The 16,112-nt window shown below is 41.5% G+C and overlaps 1 protein-coding gene across 3 annotated transcripts in view; it reads right to left on the reverse strand.

Annotated features, from left to right (window-relative positions):
* Positions 1-16,112, reverse strand: part of aatka (apoptosis-associated tyrosine kinase a) — a 41,070-nt gene that overhangs the window by 9,134 nt on the left and 15,824 nt on the right. For 2 of the 3 annotated variants that reach the window (XM_022198166.2, XM_051941553.1), the window contains exons 3-4: positions 14,586-14,719; positions 3,144-3,285 (exon numbers count right to left, since the gene is read on the reverse strand). In XM_022198166.2, the coding sequence (XP_022053858.2) occupies positions 3,144-3,285; positions 14,586-14,719 (276 nt within the window). Of the gene's footprint in view, positions 1-346; positions 3,286-14,585; positions 14,720-16,112 lie in introns of those variants that run through there. The other variant, XM_022198167.2, reaches the window with a different exon arrangement.

Consider the following 16,112-nt stretch of genomic DNA (forward strand, 5'->3'; position numbering starts at 1 on the left):
TGACACTTCTCAAAAGTCAGGCTTTCAACATACTGAGCAAAGTAAACAAAAGGAAAAATAAAAAGTTAAGGACTGGCTACACATAGAGAAGACAGACACAATGCAGTGAAACCACAAAGAGAGATCAGATAAGAAAAACACACACCTCTTAGAGGCAAACCATGAATGCACATTTTCCAAAATAAAACACTGCATTCATGAAAGACAGGCTTGCCTTGAGGCAAATTAGCTCAAATGTACTGCTTTCCCAGTTACATGAAATAATTCTTTGAAAGCAAAAAAGCGTGTTGCCACCACACACAACTTCACCACAGAGACACCACAAGTCATGGACAAAATCAAGTACCTCCATGGATCCTCATATTTCAGGAATGGAGATGTTGATGGTGAGCGAATAGATGACGGTGACGGAGCAGTGGAGCGGCCAGCCACTCTGAGCACCGTGACAGGGACTGAGTCCGAGTTCCCGGCAGGGAAGAAATACTGGTTCAGAGTGTGAGAACGGAGAGCCCGTGGCCCCGGCCCCAGCCCCAGGCATCTTAGCCTCATTGTGTATATCTGAGAAAGAGCCCACGATCGCAGTGTGTGCGTGTGAGAGCCTCGGCAGGATTTAACCCTCCGAGCCCTTGCACAGCTGAACAAGCTCACCACACTGCCTCTCCCCGTCTGCACCGGGCTCATCCTCCAACTGGGACGCACACAAACACACACACACACTCTGTCCCAGTCTAGAGCTCTACAGCTGTCGAGCAAATACAGAAATCCTTGGTTCCTATACCAACTATTTTTCAATCTAAAGTAAACAGAAGGAGATAAAAACTCAGCAACTTCAAGTCAGTGAACCGATCAGCCGACGGGTCAATGCGAGAGTCCTGAGGTGGATTTCTGCCCCGAGCGTGGAGACGTTCTGGTCATGTATCACTCCTGATGTGACTGTCACGCATGTTGGTAGTGTGCCGTTTGACGCGCCAGCTCTGCGTGCAGCTTCAAGATACCCAGTAGTGACATAAGGTCCACATAATGCCCCCCTGTCACCCAGGACAGCGGCATTCCTCAGCCAAACATGACACAAACACTGCTCTGTCCAACGCAGAAAAGACCTCTGTCATACACACTCGCCACCCCTATCTCAAGTCTCCCCTCCCTACTCTTAGGTCCTGGTACATGCCACCACCCTTCCCCTGTCTCTCCTCATTCTGTCACAGACCCCTCACTGTATTCTGCCCATAATGCCAGTCCTCCGCTAGTGCGTTCCATAGACATTTCAGCCTGGCCTTATGCTCCCCCACTGTCCAGCCGGCCTAAAACAGGGCCATTGTTCGGATCGCTCACTCACACGCTCACGCTGTGTCTCCTGGTACCCAGTGCACCAAACACACACTCACAGCTACGTAAAGATGACACACACAAGGTCCATTCTCCGCTGGAACGCTGGGCAGAGGTTGTCACGGTGATAACAGACCCACGCTTCTCAGCCCCAACCCCCCGAGCCTGCACCACCCCTCCCGGACAGAGAGAGAGAGAGAAATTAAGAAGTGGTATTATTCCAAATGTGGAATGCGTGAGTGTGCATTCCTGTCCTACTAATGGCATTCCCAGAGAAGATGGCAGGGTCCAGTGGGGCTGCATGATTGGTGGGATCGTGGAATGAAACACACTCACTTTGATGTATCAAGAATCTGTTGTGGGTTTGAAAGTTTAACATGACCTCTTAAATAAAAGATTAGAGCAACAAGAGTTAACCGGGACTGTCAGATCATTAAGCATTGTACTGTGTGTTCATACTGATGTATTTGCTTGGTTTGTATGGAAAACACATTCAGGGTTCATGTATACAGTACACTGTGTTTTTCTTACAGTTGCAGTTACAAGGCTTTCTGATTCATTATCTGTCTATGCACGTGAATTTTATAGTATATGATATGCGCATAATGCTATAATGTAAGGAGGAGCTTCCAGGGATTGTGTGTGGCTAACAACAAATAACCAACATAAAATATCCTTTCAATTCTTAACTTTTATAACATAGTTGTCAAAGAATGGGCCTTGTCTTATTGTCTTGATCTTTTCACTTTTCTACATTCAGATGACAATAGTTGTAGAGTAATGCATATATATATATATATATATATATTTTTTTTTTTAAGTTTAAATTTCCTATACAATAATACCACATGTTTCACTGTTTCCACAGAACACAGAAAGGAAGAGTGAGTCATAGGCCGTTAGCCTTCTGACTCAGTGGAAGGAAACGCTCTGCTCTCCCTCTTCCACGAGCTCCGCTTTCGCTATTTATCCATTCCTCACCCTGCAACACCTGGACCAATCATAAAGCAGTAGCTATGGGGGACAGAGGCAAGTGTCGTGATTGGCTGCGAGCCTGAGGCTGCCTTCTCCAATCATTACAGGCGCTCACATCCTGGGATGCAGAGCAGCAACTCTCCCTTCTGGCGAAGCACAGAGCAGTACAGACAGTCAGTGAGTCATGCAGGGTGAGGTACTCTGAGCACCCTTAGACTGAGATCTACACACATTCACTTACACACAAATGCACATGCACATTTTAACATGGAAGGTATGACCTGAAGAAATACAAACAGGCTGTCGTTGCTGGGAAGGATCACAGGTACAGGACACCAAATTTATACCGTCTAGCACGGATATGTGCTTCAAGTCTAAACTATGTGAGTGTCATATGAAATGATAATTTGTATCAATGCAATGTAACATGCATTTAAACACTCAGAGCTCCAGAAATAGTGTACAATGGGGTCAGATTCCTCCCTCTCCAGTGGGCTACAGTTTTAACATAGAATAAGCTATGCAGCACTGCAGTAGGTCGATTCCTAAATATATTACACAATGGACAGATGTCTGTCTCTTGTAGAGGGAGAAAGAGGGTAAGAGAGAAAAAAAAGGGAAAAGATAACAAATGAAAGAGGCCCCTTTTATTCCAACTAATCTTGTGAAAAAGTTCTCACTTTAATATCATCCAAATCAGTAGAGTCAATATGAAGTTCCAAAGTGTGCCACGCTCCAGAGAAGTAACCGCCTCTGTTACTTCTGTGAATGTGTGCAAAAACAGATTATCAGATACATAACTTAGAAGTGTTGCATGCTGATGGTTTCGTGTAGTTTCTTACTGGATCTTCCGGGCTGTTTGGAGACAGGCAGGGAGACCTCAGTGAGGGGAAGGATGTAAACCTCAGGGCCATTCTGCGAGGAAGGCGAGGCCAGGGCGGAGAGATCTGCCTGGTACTCCTCTCCCTCAGTGTTTTCAAACTCCTGGTGCAAAGACACACGCTGGGATTAGTCATCCACTCACAGTCGTCCTTCCACCGAGATAGTGGGAGACAATGGTTTGACTGTGAAGGCATTCGACTGCAATGAGGCACATCCACCTACCTATATACACAAGTCATGTACATTGTAGGGTGTATTGCGTGGTCACTGCTGAGGCACTGCGGGGAACACACTAATGTATACTGCCATTCAAAGGGTATACACAAAGGCTTTCTTTCTTCCAGTCTGCCTTTTTCTTTCTTCCTTATAGACACGCTCTTAGACAATAAAACTTCACATATGTGTTATAGCTTTCATGCTTTCAGAATAAATACACAACATTTTTGAGTACTTTTGAACCTATAAGGACTTGTTCTTGAAGGATGTGCTAGTTTTGGAAATAACATCAACACTTGTTGAAGAAAAAAAAAGAAAAATCTTACAGGGAACACCAGTGTCCTGAGTCTAGGTTTTAACATCTGCAAGGTGCATTTACAAATCATAATTAGTTGTCGGAACTGCAAACTACTGCTTAAGATGTACACAAAATACCTCTTTTGGAATGCCATTAATGTGACTTTGGGACCAGAATTTTAGCCCTGTTACACCAGTGTCGAACTACAAAACCCTGGATTGTATTTTCACTGTCTACTGTGCACTATGAAAGAGATAAAATATGATATAAAATATACAGTAAAGGTTAAGTGTCTACACCACATCAGGAAAAAGAGCAAGGGAAAAAGTTGGCTCCATAATCAGCTATGCAGAGAAAAACTCAGGTCCCTTAACTGCAGATTTACCCTCCTCTACACCACCACTGCTATTAGGATGGATGAAGACGAGAGGGAAAATCGTGACCCCCATCGCTCTCTCTTCTCATTCTCTATACTCCATATCCCACATCCTCTGCTCTGGCCTGTCTGCTTTAACTCTGCTACTCTTCTTTCTGCCCCATCTGGTTTTACTCCCCCATCTACTGCAGTGTCCTTGCTCTAACTGTTGTAGTGTGTCCCAATAGCACTCTGTCTCTCTAAAGCCCTGTGCAGTATTTACAATGAGGGGTGGTATTAAATTAAAGGCAGGTCTTATGGATAACACCAGCCTCCTTGTGTCATACCACACAGTTGGAACACAAGAGAACAATCTTTTATTGTCACTGCACTGTCAATCTTGCTTTGTCTCTCCCTGTCCTCCTCCACATATAGTTTCAAGAAGTGCTCTGTCTTTGCCAGCACAAGTAGCTATTATTTATTGCTTTAACGCACAGACGTGGATGAGCCTTAGGGCTACACATGCTCGGAAAGAAAAAAAACAGAACTGTGGAAGACACACAGCTAAAAAATCTGTGTATAAACAGTATAATCTGCAGTATGAGGCTGATGACAACACAGATTAGGAAGTATCGTCAGGATGAGTCAATATTTATAAGAGTAGACAACTGTCTGAGCTCTGTCTGAGTCTGACATCTTCAATTGTAACTACATCGTTTTACAAATGCATATTTACATTTCTGCATGATCCCTTAGGAGAAGTGTGACTTTTGGTTTAGCAGCTGCACTAGTCCCAATCTAACCATACACTCTTGAAGATTAACATACATTACAAGCTGTGAGCATGACTGAATTTCATTCATTTAATTTCTCATCTAAATCTACGCATTTCTTGAAAGGAAATGCCAATAAGAACCTCGCATTATTAGGATTACATGTACTTCAAAACACCAAAAACAAAATGGCAGCATGTCATAGATTTTTCTTTGGTGTCAATACACGCAATCATAACCTCAGACACTATGTACAGTGGGTACAGAAAGTATTCAGACCCCTTGAAATTTTTCACTCTCTGTGTCATTGCAGCCATTTGCCAAAATCAAAAAACTTCAGTTTATTTCTCTTTAATGTACACTCAGCACCCCATCTTGACAGAAAAAAACTGAAATGTAGAAATTTTTGCAAATTTATTAAAAAAGAAAAACTGAAATATCACATGGTCATAAGTATTCAGACCCTTTGCAGCGACATTCATATTTAACTCACATGCTGTCCATTTCTTCTGATCCTCCTCGAGATGGTTCTGCTTCTTTATTGGAGTCCAGCTGTGTTTAATTAAACTGACTGGACTTGATTAGGAAAGGCACACACCTGTCTATATGAGACCTTACAGCTCACAGTGCATGTCAGAGCAAATGAGAATCATGAGGTCGAAGGAACTGCCCAAGGAGCTCAGAGACAGAATTGTGGCAAGGCACAGATCTGACCAAGGTTACAAAAGAATTTCTGCAGGACTCAAGGTTCCTAAGAGCACAGTGGCCTCCATAATCCTCAAGTGGAAGAAGTTTGGGACGACCACAACTCTTCCTAGACCTGGCCGTCCAGCCAAACTGAGCAATGGTGGGAGAAGAGCCTTGGTGAGAGAGGTAAAGAAGAACCCAAAGATCACTGTGGCTGAGCTCCAGAGATGCAGTCGGGAGATAGAAGAAAGTTCCACAAAGTCAACTATCACTGCAGCCCTCCACCAGTCGGGGCTTTATGGCAGAGTGGCCCGATGGAAGCATCTCCTCAGTGCAAGACACATGAAAGCCCGCATAGAGTTTGTAAAAAAACACATGAAGGACTCCCAGACTATGAGAAATAAGATTCTCTGGTCTGATGAGACCAAGACTGAACTTTTTGGTGTTAATTCTAAGCGGTATGTGTGGAGAAAACCAGGCACTGCTCATCACCTGCCCAATACAATCCCTACAGTGAAACATGGTGGTGGGAGCATCATGTTGTGGGGGTGTTTTTCAGCTGCAGGGACAGGACAACTGGTTGCAATTGAAGGAAGGATGAATGCGGCCAAGTACAGAGATATCCTGGAGGAAAACCTCTTCCAGAGTGCTCAGGACCTCAGACTGGGCCGAAGGTTCTCCTTTCAACAGGACAATGACCCTAAGCACACAGCTAAAATAACAAAGGAGTGGCTTCAGAACAACTCTGACTGTTCTTGACTGGCCCAGCCAGAGCCCTGACCTAAACCCAATTGAGTATCTCTGGAGAGACCTCAAAATGGCTGTCCACCAACGTTCACCATCCAACCTGACAGAACTGGAGAGGATCTGCAAGGACGAATGGCAGAGGATCCCCAAATCCAGGTGTGAAAAACTTGTCATTCCCAAGAAGACTCATGGCTGTACTAGCTGAAAAGGGTGCTTCTACTCAATACTGAGCACAGGGTCTGAATACTTATGACCATGTGATATTTCAGTTTTCTGCATGGTGGATACGCCAACAAACTACAACGAGCATAAATGCTATTTGTGATTATCTGCCGGTCTAATTTTAAAATCCAAATAAATTCCAGTTTTCCTGGTAAAGATATATGTTCATGGGATACTTATTTATAGGATAGTGATTTAAAATAAAATTAGTCTTTCATTGTTCTGAGTAACTATCTCTCATTCTCTATACACCGCTTTATCCTCACTAGGGTCGCAGGGGGTGCTGGAGCCTATTCCAGCTGAATCGGGAGAAGGCAGGGGACACCCTGGACAGGTCACCAGTCTGTCGCAGGGCTACATATACAGAGAAACAAGCACACTCACATTCACACCTACGGACAATTTAGAGTGATCAATTCACCTCAGCATACAGTATTTTTGGACTGTGGGAGGAAGCCGGAGTACCCTGAGAAAACCCACGCATGCACAGGGAGTACATGCAAACTCCATGCAGAAAGATCCCAGGCCCAGGCTGGGATTTGAACTGGGGATCTTTTTGCTGCAAGGCAAAAGTGCTAACCACTACTCCACTGTGCAGCCCCTCTGAGTAACTAGTGAGCTTTGATTTCTCTTGAGTTACAGTTTTACACTCAACACCAACAAAATACACTCTCATGTGGCTTCCATGGACAGCGTTTACAACAATTATCCCTTCTGTGCACAACAACAGTTCATAAGTCAATTTAATCTGAGATAAAATGCATAAATCCACAACTTAAATGTTACATCTCTGCAATATTCATATTAGTGCATTAATTTGAATGTGCAACTAATTAATTAATGAGGTTTATTGTTCCACTACACAACACAAAGAAGTACCATTTATACTATAAGTAACTGAAGTAACCGCCAGGAATTTCAGTGCTCCAGTTACAATAATTTCCTTGTCCGGATCTTTTTTAGGTTACAGCAGAGTACATGGAAAATCTCCTCTCTTTTCATGAAATGTATCAAGTACTTAAGTCAAAGCCACTCTTGATGCTGTCCCAAGCATCTCCTACCACATGAAGAAGCAACATCCCTCTATAATTCAAGCTGATCTTGTTAGCAGATTCAAAGAAGGTGGCTATGTTGGGCTCCGGTCCGTGTATATTTTGGTAATTGGATTTTCCGTTCTGAAAGGGGTATTGAAAAACAAAAAAGGAGTGGTTATTTGATTTAGTTTTATAATACAAAAATTAAACTTGAATTACAAGGCGTTTTTCCCTTTTCATGACCAAAAGGGATATACGAAATTTTAAAAATGCTTTGATTTTCATTTTATATTTACAACAACAAGAAAATAAAATCAGTACGAGACAGAAAGAAAAAAGGTCCGTTTTTTTCATTTCCTGAGACCGGAAGTGGATCATCAGGAAGTGTGTAGCCAAACAGAGTAAGATGCATAGACTGTATGTAATTTTTTTTCATGGTCAAAATGAGAGATCAGGTGGCCAATCTTAAAATAAATCAATATTGATTTTTTTTTTATAGAACCTTAAAGTTTTGGAAAGCCAGGGTGCGGGGCTACTTGATTGACAGTCCTGTCTGGAATAATTGACGTGTCCTATGGAGGAGACAGCAGAGACTCTGCTCTCCTCCTTTGGATTAACTCTGATATGGTCACTGTTGGTTTATTTATCGGTGGAGCAGCAGAACATTTTCCACAGACAGCTTTCCTGCCTGTTGGCTTGTTTTAACCAGTGTTCTGCCTTCACCTGTAACTCTCTTCTCTGGTCAACACGCACAAAAATAAACTCCACCAACATCTTGAGTGCACGGCACACATTATATCTGACACTAAAGCTGCATATAAAGTGCATTAAAAGCGGCACCAATACGAAAATAAACACTTACCGAACTATCAGAGTCCTTTCAGTGTGTTGGTAGAATCAGGTGAAGGCAGAAAACCCCGCACCCTGGCTTTGCAAAACTTTAAGGCTCTAAAAATAAATTAATATTGATTTATTTTAAGATAGGCCACCTGATCTCTCATTTTGACCATGAAAATTGACAAAAAAAATTATGTACAGTCTATGCATCTTACTTAGCCTCGTCGCGCTAGACCCATGTTCTGAATTCTGAAGGTACAAGGGTCTAGGGCCGGTCGACAGGGAGGGAGGCGGGCTAAAAGGTTGTCTTTCAAATCACTCTGCAGCAATTGGGTAGGTATACAACCCATCAGCGCAACGAATAGGCTGACGGAGTTCCTAGAGCGCCGGCGGATTGTGGCTAAGTCCCATTAGCTTCCCAACCAGCGGAGCCAACTGGTATATTAAGGATTTGCCATATCCCGTCGGCATAAGTCCAAATACGTCTTTCTTCTCAATGAAACACTTCAGTGCCGTCCTTTGTTTATCTTTCAAGTTGAATTTTAGCTTCAAATCTTTAAGGGCTGTGGCCAAAGCCGAGTCGAAAGATAACTGTTTATTGTGCGCCGGTTGTTTCTGTCAGAATCGTCGCACCTCTGTCGTCACTTAGTTACACCCGCCTTCTGTCTGCCAGTTTTAGGAGCATCCAGCCTCGAGCCTTATGGATGGTAACTAGACCCACCCTGGCAGAGAATTAAATTCGTTGCCGTGGGTTGTCTAGCGCGGCTAGGCTACATCTTACTCTGTTTGGCTCTACATTTACTGGCGATCCACTGAAACACTGGACCTTTTTTCGTTTCTGTCTCTTACTGATTTTACATTCTTGTTGTTGTAAATATAAAATGAAAATCAAAGCATTTTTAAAATTTCGTATATCCCTTTTGGTCAAGAAAAGGAAAAACGCCTTGTAATTCAATTTTAATTTTTGTATTATAAAACTAAAATCAACTGACCACTCCTTTTTTGTTTTCAATACCCCTTTCAAAACGGAAAATCCAATTACCAAAACATACACGGACCTGTTGGGAAACCAGACTGACTCTCGTGCTCTCTTCGCTAACACGGAGCCATCACGCCCCAATCCATCCCTTCTGTTGCTAATGAACTGTTACCCTTGACAATCCTACCATCCCAGCTCCGGCAACCACGGAGGTAAAAACAGAGGTGAAAAAACTGGAAGAAGTGCGAAAGGATGGGGGTGAGCTTCTAGTTAGATTATCATGGAGTATTTCAATTTCTGTGTGTGTTTTTGTGTGCTTCAACATGTGCTCTAAAACATTAGTGTGTGTACACAGGAATGTGTGTTTCTCATTCAGGAGAACCATCTGCCACTCTCCTCTGAGTGAAGTGTGAAAGCGAGCACCTGGCTGTGAGTCAGCGTTGCACAGCTCCCCAGAGAGCCTTCAGTTTAGAAAGCACTTAATACCCAGCTTCGCACTACACGCTCCAGCAAGAACACTGCGATGGAGAGGAATAATGAAGCTTTTTGGACGGTGCAGCAGTGCGATTTTTGCAGTCCCACACGAATGCACACCTTACAAGTGAGCTGTTGAGTGATGAGCTGTTGCCAGAGAGTGGGATAAACAGTGGGAGCCATTTAGGCATTCTGTGATGCTAGCTGCTAAACTCAGAGAACAAGATGAAGATTTGTTAACTTTTAAGCTAGAATACATTTACCATAATGACAACCTGGCTTGTCTTAAATTACAATCCATTAGTGCTTCAGATTACTCCAAATAAATTAGAATACTTCACTTTCATTTGCATGATGAAAGAAAATTAAGTTTCTTTACTCATCTTTTTTTCTTCCAGTGCACTAGGAAGTAAACACAGCCTATTTGTGAAATGGTTTATGGTTTATATCGGTCACTCTGCCCTGCTTAAGTGTCTTTGAGGAAGATACTGAATCTTCTCCAGTTCATCTGGTTGCTAAATTTTCACCCTGAACTCTCCAATGACAAGGTGCTGGAAGACAATATCTCTGCGGGAATCAATAACGCCACATTGGCATGACAACAAGGCTCAAGGTAAGGCCATGGTTGATCGAGACAAAATGAATTAACTATTGTCTGATGTGTTTTAGCAACTGGAGCCATTATAAGTTTCACAGTATAGACTCAGACACAGACTTAGACTCCTGCTGTTCTTGCAGGTTATTACTCTGCACTTTTACATAATGAGGCAGCAGCGATCTCGCCAGGGACACACACACATGCGCCCACACACACATACACATACACACATACACACACACACACACACACACACACACACACACACACACACACACACACACACACACACACACACAGGAAAAGTCCAGAAGTTGTTAAAGCACCTCTCTAAGCTGCGCTCATTAGTGACACTGTTATCCCTGCAGCATCTACCTACAGTGCCACCGGCTGTTCCCACTGATTCTCACGACATATAATGCATGTAAAAGAAACAGGCAGCCCAACTCTCATCCTCTCTCCTGTACTCGCCACTGCTTTCTGCAGCTCTCTAATCAGCCATTTAAAAAGCCAACCATCAGTTGCACTCACTTATTCAAGTTGCTGAGTGATTTGCATAAGTGATCTTAACAGAAGATGCTGCTGTTCAGTCAGGGCTGTAATTTATCTGTTCTCCAGCTAAAAGGAGTTAGCAACATTCAAATGCATGACCGGAATGACTTGACAGGATGGGGATACAATGTTGTAAAAAGGTTTTGCCCTCCTACAGATATATTCCGGTTTAGCATGTTTATCATGCTTAAATGTTTATCATGATTATCAAACTAATTTGATAAAGACAAAGACAATCACATATTGCAGTTTTTAAATCATAATCTCATTTACTGAATTAAAAATGCTGTCCAGTCCCACCTTTCCATGTGTGAAAAAGTAACTGCTACCAATCTACCAAATAAACAAATTCACTGAACAGTTGGGTTCAGTTACATCAGCCACATCCATATGCGATTACTGAAAGGCCTGCTGAATTTAAATTTCATTTACATAGAACCTGTCTGGTATTGTGAACCAGCTAAAGGGTCTCAACAAACAGCACATGATGCCACATTCTAAGGTGATTCAAAATCAGATGTGAAACAAAGTCATTGACATTTATCAGTCTGGAAAGAGCTATAAAGCCATTGCGAAGCCTTTGGGACTCCAGAGAACCACAGTAAGAGCCATTATATACAAACTGAAAAAAGTAACAGTGGTGAACCTTCCCAGGAGTGGCTGGCCAACAAAAATTTCTCCAAGAGTGCCTCGACATCTCATTCAGGAGGTTTTAAAACAACCCAGATGAACAAAAAATACTCAGCTAAGGTATGCTTACATGGTTCGACCATGAGGAACATTGGGCAAAAATGGGAGCGATGAGAGGGTTGTAGAATGCAAACCACTACTGACCAAAAGAACACAAAGGCTCATCTGGCATTTACAAAATAAAAAATAAAAAAATAGATAAGTTCCAAGACTTTGGAAGACTCAAAGGTGGAACTTTTTGGAGGACATGGCTCTGTTACATCTGGTGGGAAGCTTATACTGCATTCCGCAACAATAACATCACAACAGCAGTGAAACGTGGTGGTGGTGGTAGTGTGATGGTTTGGGGCTGCTTTGCTTCCACAGGACCTGGACGACTTGAATTCTCCTCTCTATCAGAACATCCTCATGGAGAAAATCCACCTGTCAGTTCATGGCCTAAAGCTCAAACACAGATGAGTTTTATTGTATCACAGTGACCCAAAGCATACAAGCAAGACCATCTCTGAATGGCTCAAAAACAACTAAATTAAGGTGTTGGGGTTAATGATTCTAAGTCTGGACTTGAATCTAATTCAAATACTGTAGCAAGGCCTTAAAAAGGCAGTTCAGGCTCGTCAACCATCTAATGTGGCCGAACAAAAACTATTTTGCGGAGAACAGATCCTCCATGTTGATGTAAAAGACTGATCACAAGCTATCAGAAATGTCAAACTGCAGTTGTTGCTGTCGAACGTGGCCCAGTTTAAGGAGGCAATTACTTTTTCACAGGGCTGATAAAGGTTTTCAAAAAATGTTAAATCAATCATCATTTAAAACTGCATCTCTATCTACATCTCATAATAAATAAATATGAATATTTGTTTGATGATCTGGAACATTTAAGTGTAAGAAATAAGCAAATATAGCAGACATCAGGAGGCAAATACTTTTTCACAGCGCTGTATGATTCGGTGCAAATTCCATAAAATGAGCAGCATGTCAATGCGAACCTTGTAATGACAACGAGCAGCCAGTACAGTGCTCTTTTGGAGTTTGTGCTCTCCATATGCCCCCTGCCTGTGTCAGTCACTGTTGGCCTTCATCACCGGCTCAGTTCAGTGCTGATGTTTGACACAGCATGGCTGAGTCACGCTGGCAGCCAAAGGCTACACAGAGGCAATGTGTGCCAGCCTGGGACGGGTAAAGGTTGGCTACTTAGCTGCATCACTTGCATACAATAAGACAATAGCCCTTAGTCAGACATGAACACTAGTTAAGTTAACAAGTTAAGTTCCGGGTTTCAGCAGATCAGTTATGAACTATTAATACTTAATTATACTTAATTAAGACAATTTTGACACCTCTTTGAGAATCTATTTCTGGCTAAAAACATTAACACAGAAAGTTATATTCATTTGCTACTATATATTTAATGTGTGCATTCTTTTTATTATATCTCATGACACAAAAGTGAAAATAAGAATAGGCAAGCGGCAGACCCTTTCCTTTACAAGTTGAAGCTAAAATTGAAACAGTTAAGCTCAATGAGTTACTACACAGAAAATAATCAGCAAGCTTGATCATCAATGAACCAATGATAATGAATTAACCAATAACTATTTACAGGTTGCAGCATTTCAAACCATGATGATTTTGATTTGCTTTTCTATGTTGATCGCAACAAAGTGATTATATTTGACTTTCAGACTACTGGTTGTATGCAACACAAGAACACCAAAGACATTTGAGCAATGACCTAGACTTTTAGAACTTTTGATGGCCATTTTTAACTTTTTTCTCTTTCTTTATAGAAAAAGTGATATTCTAGTAATATTTAGATAATGATATGTAATGAAACACTATAGCGATTAGTCAGGTTATTAGTTAAGATCAGCTGTTATTATAAATTTACTTTGTGGAGCACAAAGATAAAAACTGACCCTCTGGGGTCTGGGTGAATTTGGATGTATTGTTGACTTCATTCTTGTGTTTGTTCAATACCTATTAAACTGTCATTTTCCCACATACAAAACATCGGTTTTCTCAGCATAAACTCAGCTCCATATTTGACATATATTAAGTATAAAGCTACAAGGAACCTAAATTTTTTTTTTTAAAAAAACAAAAAACAAATAGCAGGCAGTGATAAAAATGTATGAATCTTTACTGAAATTACTATTACAGAGGACTTCAAGCTTGTAAAAAAAATTCTTGTTTCACTCTAAATACACACAAACACAAGAGAAATATGCACACTACTGTCGGGGTCATTCAGAAATGTCCTTATTTTTGAAAGAAAATAAGTTCTTTTTCGGATGAAGATAACATTAAATGAATCAGAAATACAGTCTAGAGATTGTTAATGTCGTAAATGACTACTCTAGCTCGAAACGACTGATTGTTAATGGGATATCAACATAGGGGTACAGAGGCCCATTTCCAGCAACCATTACTCCTGGGTTCTCATGGTACATTGTGTTAGCTAATCATGCTGAAAGGTTAATTGATAATTAGAAAACCTTTGCGCAATTATGTTAGCACATGAATAAAAGTGTGGTGAACCTGCCTGGGTGATCCAAAACCCTTGAACTGTCATGCAAGTAATCAAATAATAGTATTTCCAAGTGTAAAGCTGTGTTATCCTGCTCTTGAAAGCCTATACACGCCTGTAAATCACTGAAAATATCAATAATTCAAACTCATAAAATTTTTATTTAAAACATACTTTAAATAAACAAAACATGAATAAAAGATGGTCAGACCAACTCCACTGGACACATAAATAAGGCTTTTAGCTTTTCTTTGGTTTCTTTATTTTAAATCTGTGTATGTCTACTTTAAGTATTGTGATTCACTCAAGATCAACACAAGTCTCCCCTCCCTCTGACATCCACTGTGTGAGCACATATAGTTTGTGCTCTCCTCACCACTTCCAGCTGGGGGCAGCAAGGAGCTCACCTTGAAGCCGATGTCTCCCTTCTTGCAACAGAGGCAGGCCAGCATGAGGAAGACGAAGGTGAAGAGGCCGGAGAAGGACACGGCTACCACAGCCAGAGATGAGGGCCAAGACAGCTCGCTCAGCGGAGCCCCATCTGCAACATCAGGAGATAGAAGATGCCAGGGTTAAAAGGGTGGAACCATCAAGAGATCAGGTGGCAAACTGCAGGGCCACACAGGAAATTAAAATCAAAATAGAGATGAAGGTGATTTGTAAACACGCAAATGAATAGTGATGGTTTCATTGGCAGCTTGATGAAAGAGGCATGACTGGTCATTAGCATTCTCGTCTGTTGTATATCCATCTTCATAGTCTGAATAGGAAGAAGCCCACCGTAGCATAATTACAGTAGTTACTATGTACTCTGACTCATAAAAGCTAAAAGTCTGAAACCACCCACACACGCAATTAGTGCCCGATAATTTAATAAAACAGCAGCAGAGTAGGTGTAGAGGCTCAATTCTTTTCCTGTGTAAACAACTGTGATGAATGAAAAGACGTACTGTGAATCTATAATGCGTTTAGAAAAATCACCATCAAAGCACATTTGCAACTCAAAATATATTTCATTAAAGAAATTGCTTTCCAGTGCTTTGAATGCAGTGTATTTTGATAAAGCTCTGACACGCAGTTCATGTTTTTTTTAAGCCTGTAGTGAATATACACAAAGTACACACACGCATACCGGTCATCTTTTGTGCAAGTTAATAACAGTCTGTCAGTGTCTTCCTGTGTGCATATGTGCAGCACATATATGCCAGTTTGTCTTTTAGCCTGTATTCACTTAGAACAGGCCAGAGGGCCAGATGTCAGAGTTTGGAGTACCTACATATAATCTGATTTACAGTTTAAACCTCCTGCCAGCACAGATGGAGGAGAAGGGATAAGAAAAGAGAGAGACAGGCAGAGAGATACATGGAGAGAGAGAGAGACAGAGGGGGAGATTAAATAAACTGTGGGAAAGCTGCAACGACTCACACATGCAGGCATAAAATATCTGTAATTGTTTCTATATCTGTCAAGACCATTAAACACATTCATTAAATAAATATTGTTGATATCCACATCCAGACACTATAACCAAACATTTGTACACCTCAAACAACACATGAGGGAGTTGCCCTCAGTCAATTAAATATCAGACATTCAGTGGAGGTGATTTTATTACCACTTAACCACTGCCTGCCTCAGCAGTCTGTTGGGAGTACTGAGAAGAGCTCTGCTGTAGTTTCCATTTCACCGGGCATCTCAGCAGAAAACATGACGTGCTCATGTCATATAGTATATCTAGCTTTCAGTCATTTTTAATGATTTTAATGTGTTATTTAGTTTCAATCCATTTATTATTTAAGGTGTGATTCTGTTTAGTAATAGTCCCTTCATACATGCGATATTAAAGAGTACCCTATTGAAATTTTCAATGAAGAGGAGAACTCACTCATCCATAAAGCTTCCCTGGAGAATATTTCCATTAAAGGTGCATTCAA

This window comes from Acanthochromis polyacanthus, chromosome 21 (genome assembly GCF_021347895.1).
Source record: "Acanthochromis polyacanthus isolate Apoly-LR-REF ecotype Palm Island chromosome 21, KAUST_Apoly_ChrSc, whole genome shotgun sequence".
NCBI lineage: Eukaryota > Metazoa > Chordata > Actinopteri > Pomacentridae > Acanthochromis > Acanthochromis polyacanthus.